Here is a 10125-nt window from a genome sequence, read left to right on the forward strand (position 1 = left end):
AACGTTTACTGTCAAACCACTATATATCAGTGCTGAAAGTTCATAAAGCATCAAATGACACATAGCATTTATATCTCTCCGGAGGTAAAGCACTGGACCATCCGCCAATTTTGATTCTGAAAAGTGTGCGTTTGTGTGTGTGCCGTGTCCTCGGCAGGCTGTGTTTGTGCATTAAACTGCAGGACTCCCACCGTGTTTTTGAATTAGCAATAATACGAGCTGTATTTTCTCTGTCTTCTTCGTTGCAGAGTGCGGCGGCCTGTGGCGTGGAGGCTCAGAGCAGTGCCATCCAACCAGCCCACATCAGAGAGGCCATCAGGCGCTACAGCCACAAGATTGGCCCGCTCTCCCCCTTCTCAGTACGTAATAACAGAGCCGTAAAAGAGTTATATTTATAATCGCAGCGCAGCCCCATTTTAAAGTGGTCAAGCCCTAAAGTATTGGAATTGTTTAGCGCAATTTGTGGTTAGTGTAATTTTCCTCATAAAAGTCACATAATTCTACTGGAGAATTAAATAAGCGGAATTTCGATCCTTTTTGGAAATACAAAGGAGATTTAATTTTGTTTTGTTTTCCGTAAGTTCTGTTTACAGCTGAGAAATGCCAGCTTATTTCGCTCGCTTACGTATGCGACTTTGCTGCTCGCCGACTGCGAGTTATAATTTTCCATCAGGCGCATAAGTGTGGGTGTCTTAAGTGCTAGTCTGCGTTTGAGAAATGGCTTTTGGAGGCTTTCTCACAGCCAATTTGGAGGCTTTTGCTATTGTGGTCAATCTGCAATTCACAGGTAATGAGCAATTTACCACTGACGGCCTACTTGATCGTTCCCGAGCCAACAGCCGCCAGAAGACCTGGCAAAATCTGTTCTGCATGGCTGTTTTTTGTTTTAAATACCGATATTTGTTACTTTTCATTATGATTCAATGTAATCATCAAATAGCAAAGCACTAGATCATAGACTGCTCTGCTTTTAATGCAAGTAGACAACAATTTTATTTAGTAAGATCTCTTGAGGACTTGTTCAATAAGATCCTTCCAGAACACGTTTTAGAATTTTTGTAATGTATATACAATTATAACATCTTGTGTAATTTTGTGTAATTTTTGTTTGGATTTATTGTATTATATTCATACAACTCCTATGTAAATGGTTGAAATGTACAACACAGCTCTTGCCATGAAAATAGCCTGGCATGGCATTCAAATTTCTACTCCCTACCTACTAGACTAGATCACTGCAAATGCACAACATCCTGGGTTATTTTCCTGGGATATGTCTCTTGTTCGTGCCAAATATTCAATAAGTATTGCTCTGATGTTAATGAGGCCTTTGCAAACCAAAGCATGAAGGAAGCACATTCTTATTACATCTCTAAATGAACTTAAAAATCCTACAGTTTTATTGTAACTAAGCAACGCAGGACAACTGTGACTGGACAGGGCCATTTCCATGGCATAAACACGAAGCTGACATGTATAATTGTAGGAAACTGGGAGTTGCTCAGGGACGCAGTGTATTGTTTAATATATAAAACAGGTGTTATATGGTTTTCCAGGGTATGATGCTGAGTGAAGACTTCCAGATGTTCTCTAGTGCCACTTGCATTCGCCTTTGATGAGTAAATCTCAGCTCCTTACTGGGAATGGCACAGGAATAATTAGACGGGGGGGGGGATGAGAGTGACTGAGTGAGTGCCGTCAGAACCAAGTTATCATGTAATTGGCTAGGTTTTTATTGCAACTGGAGCCAGTTTAAACACATGATTAATTGCACCAATAAGCAATTTTCACTCCGTTTTTTTTTTTTTTTTTTTTAACCCAAAATGTAGAAGTAAGCCCTTGTTTGGAATGTTGAGCATATATGGGCTTGCTGACAGATGTGAGGCAATTACTCATTAACGTGTACCATTATCTATTGGGGCATTTGGAGGTGCGGTCGCATTCCAGACTGTGGCGTGCTCTACCGTACATCTGAGCCAGCATTTAAGTCGACGTATTAACTTCAAATGCATGTGAGATTCTCAACACTCCCCCAGATTGAAACGAAGAGAAATAGCCAATCTGGAAACGGTTCGCTTTCACTCAAGTTTCACCATTGTGGATGTGTAGCATTATGTAATTTAAATGTCTGCCCCAGTGACTGTTGTTGGAGGCTTTATCGGCCTCAAATTACCAAAATCAAGTCATTGTGAGATTATTAACTTTGAAATTGAATTAAGAGGGTAACGCAAGACCTACAATCATTCAGAGATCATTAGATTACACTCACGCACAGGGCAACGTGATTACCTCCCCCGTCCGCAAGGACAGCAAGTCACCGGCCAAGAAGTAGTATACTTTTATTTGATTCCAGAGTCTGCTGTTGTGGAAAATCGGCTCATCAGATGGAATTGTTTTTCCTTTTGTGTTTGTTTCTGTCAGTTTTGTAGATGTCTGGTGAAAACATCCTTTTCTGATGCTTAGTTTGACCTGCTAATGTGAGGCTAGCAAGAACTTGGTAGCGTCACAAGTACATGCTGTGTAAATTAAATATCCACATGGATTTCATTTTAAGACAAAGAAATTGACCTGTCAGTCATTTTCACAGCTTTGCATTTGTTGAAAATACCAAATATCTAGCAGGACAGAAAATGAGATTTTGAAAGACTTCTTTTACACTGTGGTGAATTATAAAGCATTGTAAATATAACTTTAACTTTTTTTTTTTTTTTTTTTTTTTTTTTTTACAATTATGACTCAATTTTTATATTTTCTTAAACAGTGAGAAACCTGTGTGAAACTCACTGCCATGATGTTGTTGCGGCCGGTTTTAAGTAGTTTTTAGCACTTTGCAATGTGGCTGATACTGTTACTTTGTTTTGCTAATGTGTTCTGGGTGGCTTTTAGTTTGTTGCTATATGGTTGCAAGGGTGTTTTGACTGGTTTTGGGCTGTTACTGTGTCATTGCTATGCCATTGCTGAGGAGGATTTGAGGATTGTTAGTGCATTGCTATGGTGTTGCTATGCAGTTGCAAATGTGTTTTGAGTAATTCTTTAGCACAATGCTATGTGGTTTGTAAGGCGTTGCTATGCAAGGGGGTCTGGGTAATTGCTAGGTTGTTGCTAAGGTGTTCTTGGTGGTTTTTAGTACATTGCTATGCCATTGCTAGGTGTTTTAGCTGGTTGTTAGAGCATTGTTATGTGATGTTTTGAGTGTTTTTTCTTAACCCATTGCTATGTGGTTGCTAGGGTGTTCTGGCTGGTTTTTAGGGCATTGCTATGCCATTACTAAGGTAATTTGATAGGTTTCTTCCCAGTGCATTGGATGTTACTATGTGGTTTTAGGTGGTTACTATGGTTTTCTAAGTGGTTTAGCATGTTGCTATGTGGTTGCTTGGCTGTTTTAGGTTGATTAAGGCAAGATTTACTATTTCTATAACTAACACCTTAAACAAGCACAAAGCATGTCTTGAAGTGCTAGAGATATACAGATCTTTGCTAGATCTGTTAGAATTTCATTGGCCCTTATGCATGTTTAGAAGTTGCTGTGACAGCAATATTTTGTACCTCACTTACGGTTTCCACCGGTCTCGCTTTACATAAGACTTTGGGCCAGAGACAACAAACGGGGGAGTGATGCGTCTCGTCTCTTGTTTATTGCTCCATCGTCTCTATATCTGAGGATGGACGTCCTGTACCGGGCTGCTGACATCCACAGAACTCCCTGTTTCTGTGCCCTTTTCAACGCCTCATAAATGCTGCACTATAAACTGCCCATTGGACCAGGTTTTACATCCCTGAATTCCAGTTGCGTCCCTCGTGTTGGCATCAGATGCCAGTTCCTGCACTCAGTGTCTACAGAGCCATTGAAAACCTTCCCTAACAATTACACATTTACAAGTAGAGGCATTCTTCCCCGTGGTTTGAATAGCTTGTTATTACTCCATGAAATTGCTTTGTGAATGTCAAGTGAACGGTCGGACTGGCAGAGTTGTACAGAAGTGGGTCAGTTGGAATGGGAAAACGGCATACGGTAGTCTTCCAAAGAGGCAATATTTTATCGAAATGATATTCAAACCTCCCAGTGCAGAAATACAGCCCAAGTACTGGCGCCATTTGAAGTAAAGCGTAATATTTGTCTTTGAAATATGTTTATCAGAGAAAGAACAGCACTCTACTGTAATGTCCAACTTCCTGGATTATGAGCCTTGAATACAAAGAACTGTATTTGTTTTTATTTTACGCCAGAGTGCTGGCAATGGCGGCCTATCTTTTCTTATTTGTTGAAGCATTGATATAAAAATACTATGCCATTAGAAGCATGAAGCTGAGCATTTGGTGCCAGAAAATGCTTTGCTATTTCTCTCTCTAAATTTATGGAGTCGTTTTTTTTTTTTGTTTTTTTTTTTCTTTTCCCCCCTCTTCTTCAGTATAATTTCTGTTGAGCCGCATCTGGAAGTATTTATTTCAGTGCCATGTAATCCATCTCGTGGCGCAGTAAACAGACTGGCTATTATTTTTGAATAAAGTCTCATCTTCAGGCTTTGAGAGAGCAGAGTGCTGCCTGCGAGTCCTCCTGGCTGTTTCAGATGCTATTGATTTACGGTGGGTTTTTCCACATGCTGACCCCCAAATCCCACTTCACAGCGAGGTGGTGTACAGTACGGCCCATTAAGTCAGAGTTCTGGGGATGCACTTCCCCGCTGGAGTGCGCTGGATCTGGCTGCGTTTCGACTCCCCAAATAACGGGGCTCCGCAGCACAATAACAACTCTAATCCTTTGCCCAGAACTCTCGAAGGTGCCGCTTTACACTAAATCATGCCGCTTTTAGCATTTCTTCTGTTCAGAATTGAGGATTGAGCTCAAATTCTGATTATAATAGCACTGTTTACAACAAACCCTCATTGGGCATTTCCAAAGAAAGTAAGCTATATCAAGATCTGTTGGGTTTTATGATGCCATCATTTTTATTTATTGATTGTGGCTATGCAATGACTTGGATCAGGGATTCCCAAACTTTTATAATAAACAACACATTTTCTTGTTTCTATCTATCTGTCTATCTATCTGTCTATATCTAGTCTATCTGTCTGTGTGTATAATATAGATGTGCAGTCGATGTACCAGATATACACTCATGCCAAATAGAAATATTTATATATTTGTACATACACATGTACAGGGCTTGACATTAACTTTTTTGCTCACCAGCCACTGTGGCTAGTGGTTTTCCAAAGTTACTAACCTCTAAGCATTTTCACTGGCCACAATTTCGACATCAATACCATGGGTAAAACTGCCATCTAGATATTTTTAAAATTATCTCATAATTTAGCAGCAGGTATAATTAGGCTTGCCTGACTTCTAGCGTAGCCAGACCTTCAGACTGACGGCAGAAGGTCTGGACTCTGTCGCAGCTTTCATTGGCCCAAGAGGACATTTGAATGACATGTAATGTAACCAATCAGTTCATTTTTTTCTGCGTCATGTTTAGGGTCATGAAAATGTAAAGTTGATGTCCATACAATAACAGACCGTTATGCGTCTAATCACTCTAAAAAATAAAAAAATAAAAAATCCCCGTAAAATGTATGGTAAATATCTGGCAGCTGTGGTTGCCAGAACTTTACCCTAAAAAATGTGGTAGCAGTTCATTAACTGATATGTTAATTTACCAACCTATTGAAATATTAATCTGTTTTGTACCTTTGTAATACACTGACAACCACCAAACACAATGATGAGGAGAGTCACATGATGAATCAAAGTCATCACCAGCATTTTTCCAAAAGCTGAGAAGGACTGTACTAATATATAGAAGGTGCACAGAGTGTCATTCACACAAACACTAAACACCATCATGGTAGCACACTTGAAATTGTAAAAGTAAAGGTAAAACATTAATTTAACAACATTAGATGTATCTCCATACATAACTGACTAGAAAAAAAATAATAATAATAATAATAATTAATAAAAAAAAAAGAAACAGTTATTTCAACGAAAGTAACTTCACAAAAAAATTCACGAAGAACGAAAAAATTCAATGTCAAACAGGAAATTTTGCGTTTTGCGTTTTCATTCTCATCTGTTTATGTTCACTTAAAACGTAATTGACTGTTTATGTGAATACTCGCAGAGACCGGCATTCTGACTTTTTTGTGTGTATTTGACTGTTTAAGTGCAATAAGTAGTGAAAAAGAACTCAATTTAGGACTAAAAGGAAGCTTTATGTGCACACACTTTGCATGCAAAATCTGCGGGAATAGTAAAATTCTGTACTATAATTTAATGTAGTTATGTAGTTAATGTCAAGCCCTACACATTTATGTATGTGTGTGTACCTAAAAGTAGGAAGGCAGAAGATTATATATAATTGTTATTGATCATTTATATATAAATAATAATATATTTTTAATCAATATTAGTATGTGAAGTATCAATTCAATATTGTCAGGAAAAACAATGAGACATATTGATTTGTGTTAAATTAAAACCCTACTAGTAATCAGTATCCACATCATCCTGTTTATTCCACCCATGAAACCTGGACCCAATGATTTTACAGACACGGATACGCTCGAGAGAGAGCGGGAAGACAGTCTGAAATTCGTTATTGCATTAAAACCCACACTTAGCCTTGTCTATTTTCCTAAGCCCTCTGGATTTCAGATCGAAGGCGTTTGAAGGAGGTTCTGACCCGGGAAGACTGTACATTGATACAGTTGAACTTGCAGGCAGACTTGAGCGCTGGCAGTCTGACGGTGGGGAAGTCCCGGTCATACGCCATCTCGTATGGACCGCAGCCTTGATCCAATTCAGTCGGCTCCATGCAGACAGGACCACTGCGCGTATCCCTGTCCTGTCCCTCCTCCCAGTGCTCTCGGGCGCCAGCGCACACACATTCCCACATCTGTCTTATGCTGATCATGAATATGCACAAGCAGGAGTTACGCTTATGGTAACATCTCATTACGGTCAGCGAAATGCACACTCATGCAGCTTTCTGCTATCTTGTCTTTGCATGCCTCTCAGACCTTTCATTCACACGTTTGCAAAAGGTTAGTCCACCCAAAACTGAAAGTCCTGTCATTTATCATCATTTACACACTCATGTTGTTCCAAGGTGTGCAATGCTGTACAATAGAGCCAACGATATCATTGGAAAAGACCAAAGTCATTATTTGTTGGAAATCGTGCCGCAGCTCTCAAATCCCTTTTGCCCTCACTTTCAAGTTTGAAAATTCGAAAGTGGGAATGAGATTTAAGAGTGGAGGGAAATTTTTAATACCTTTTTCCTTTCAAAAAAAAAAAAAAAAAGTATAGTTGTATGGCTGTCATTTTTATATTTTATATTATCGTTTTTATTTATATTTTTAATTTAATTTTTTTATTTTCCTTTTTCATTTTACTTTTAGTAATTTTGTTGTTTTATATGCCTAAGTAGTCTTTGATAATTTGTATTGCAGTTCTAGTTATTTTAGCATGTCAAGTTAAACTAAAAATTGAGAAATGTTTTAATGGTTTTAGTTGACTTTAAGAACCCTGTTGTATGGAGTACTTCATATCACAGTTCCTTTGAATGATGAATTAAATTAATCCCTTAAACTAAATGTATGTAGCAAAGTGCGCATGAAAGTTGTTTGTTACTATAGCAACAGTAGACAACGGCCGCATTCATCAATGGCCACTAGAAAGGAAAAGTTAAAAACTGTAGCATTACATTTTAAATTAAATTGATTGATTTATTACATGAAGGATTATTTGGGTGAGTACATTATATTCAAGGGTAGTCTATATAATGTTGGGTAGCCTATACATAAACACTGTCCTATACAATAGATAACATTAATTTAATTTTTTATGTAAACTTAGAATGCAGTATCATTAAAGGGTTAGTTTACCCAAAACCGAAAATCAAGTGGTTTTCCAAATTTTCTGAAGAGATATGGTCGCTTTATGAACAGATTGAATTTAGGCTTTTACTCACGTATCAACATTCATCAACTCGCACATCAGTTGCTCAGTTTACTTGGCACGGATTTGGTTGATAGCATTAGCTTGTTAACTGCTAAAATAATGTTTGCTGATCTCTTCTAATTTGGCCAGAGGTGAAGGTTTATAAACACAACACAATTTTATAAAGAAATCAGTAAACCTCCAGTAATGACTGAACTATAAATTGTAAGTGTGCTACAAACCTTTATTATTAAATTGTTTTCATTTCTTGATCTAATCACCATTACAAATCTTGATTGAAGCACAGCAGGGTCTCAAATTAAAGGGGGCTCGTGGCAAAAATGGCTTCAAAATGAACAAAAATGTCCCCAAAATTCAAGTTATGAGGGCAAGAAATGCCCCAATAATCAATTCCTAATTTTCATGTGTATAACGATAGTTAAGGAACATCACACAAGCAAGAGTGCTGATACTGTATATCCCTGAATATATTATAAATGTGATATTGAGATTATAGAACAGTTCAACAAACAAGAAGTTAATATTAAAGGATTAGTTACCCCAAGATTTACCTAGGTGTATATGACTTTCTTCTTTCTGATGAACACAGTTGGAGTTATTGTAGATAAGCCATTATCTCTAAGCTTTATATTGGCAGTAAACAGGGCGAACGAGTTTGAAGCTCAAGAAAGTGCATCCATCCATTATAAGCGTACTCCACATGGCTCCGGGGGGTTAATAAAGGTCTTCTGAAGTGAAGCGATGCATTTGTGTAAGAAAAAATATCCATATTTAACAAGTTAGAAAGTAAAATATATAGCTTCCACCAGACCTAGGACGTAGCGTTTTGAACTGCGAGAGGTGTTAACCTTTCTTCGTAAGTTGAATACAGAAGGAGGTCTGGCGGAAGCTATATATTTGACTTTGTAACTTGTTAAATATGGATATTTTTCTAAATGCATTGCTTCACCTGAAAAGTCTTTTATTAACCCCCGGAGCTGTGTGGAGTACGTTTATGATGGATGGATGCACTTTCTTAAGCTTCAGACTCATTGGTCCTGTTCACTGCCATTATAAAGCTTGGATATGTCAGGATATTTATTATTATAACTCTGATTGTGTTCATCAAAAAGAAGAAAGTCACATACACCTAGGATGGCTTGAGGGTAAGTAAAGCTTGGGGTAATTTTCATTTTAAAATGAACTAATCCTTTAAGAAACTTTTAGACACAATAGTCTGTTTTTGTTCCTTCAGTGAAATTAGTTCCAAAAAATGTTATTTATTTATTTAGATGTATTTCTATATTTAAATTACTTTTGTTTATTTGGTCTGGTCTAGTATCAAATAAAATGTATTGGGTTAAAATGTATGTTGTTAGTAACTGTTTAAAAATTACCATGGTAAAACAGTTCCTCAACCAAACCCTATCTTGTGATACTTTTGATACCTAAAAAATATTTAGAGGTGATTTAAGTAAAGCCTTTTACAGTAAATTAAGCTATAAAATAAAACTCATCATGTATCTGGAGCACATACTTAAGTTGTGCACCCAAAGTCACCAGAATTGAATGCTTTATAGTGCTGTTTTTGTGATGTCAATTTTCCCCTGGCTCAGACACTGGCCAAAGATGAAACGTTCTAGAGCGCATGCTATCAAATGGAGCATACTTTAATAGTTTGACTGTACATGTACACTAGCATATGCATAGAATGAAGAATGCTTTAAGCTTTAGGGGAAGCATTTAAATAATTCTATCATAATTGTCCGGTGTAGACAAGGTGCATGAATGCACTTATAAAATGCAGAATCGAATCGGTAATCAAATCACATCTAATCTCATTGTGAATCATCTCGAATCGTAACTTTCTGAATTTGCAAAAATCGTTGAAGAATTGAATCGTAAACCTATGAATCGTGATTTGAATCTATTCGCTGTGTACCCACAGATTCATAGCCCTATTGTTTCACAGAAGAAAGAAATTAATACAGTTTGGAACGACATGGGGGTGAGTAAATGATGACAGACCTTTCATTTTTTGGGTGAACTATCCTTTTCTTTTCCTCATCCAGTCTTTGGGGTGAAGTTCCTGCCCAGGCTCAGTCTGTGAAAGATCTTTGTTTTTCTTCACTGGTATTTATGTTCTTTTTGTACCGAAATGTTTAAATGTATTCCTGACCCTTTTG

At 37.5% G+C, this 10125-nt stretch overlaps 1 protein-coding gene across 7 annotated transcripts in view; it reads left to right on the forward strand.

Moving 5' to 3' along the window:
- supt3h (SPT3 homolog, SAGA and STAGA complex component) overlaps positions 1-10125 on the forward strand; it is a 146968-nt gene that overhangs the window by 126140 nt on the left and 10703 nt on the right. For all 7 annotated transcript variants that reach the window (XM_067366769.1, XM_067366774.1, XM_067366771.1 and 4 more), the window contains one exon: positions 249-359. In XM_067366769.1, coding sequence (XP_067222870.1) covers positions 249-359 — 111 coding nt within the window. The remainder of the gene's footprint in view (positions 1-248; positions 360-10125) is intronic.

This window comes from Chanodichthys erythropterus, chromosome 18 (assembly GCF_024489055.1).
Source record: "Chanodichthys erythropterus isolate Z2021 chromosome 18, ASM2448905v1, whole genome shotgun sequence".
Lineage (NCBI taxonomy): Eukaryota > Metazoa > Chordata > Actinopteri > Cypriniformes > Xenocyprididae > Chanodichthys > Chanodichthys erythropterus.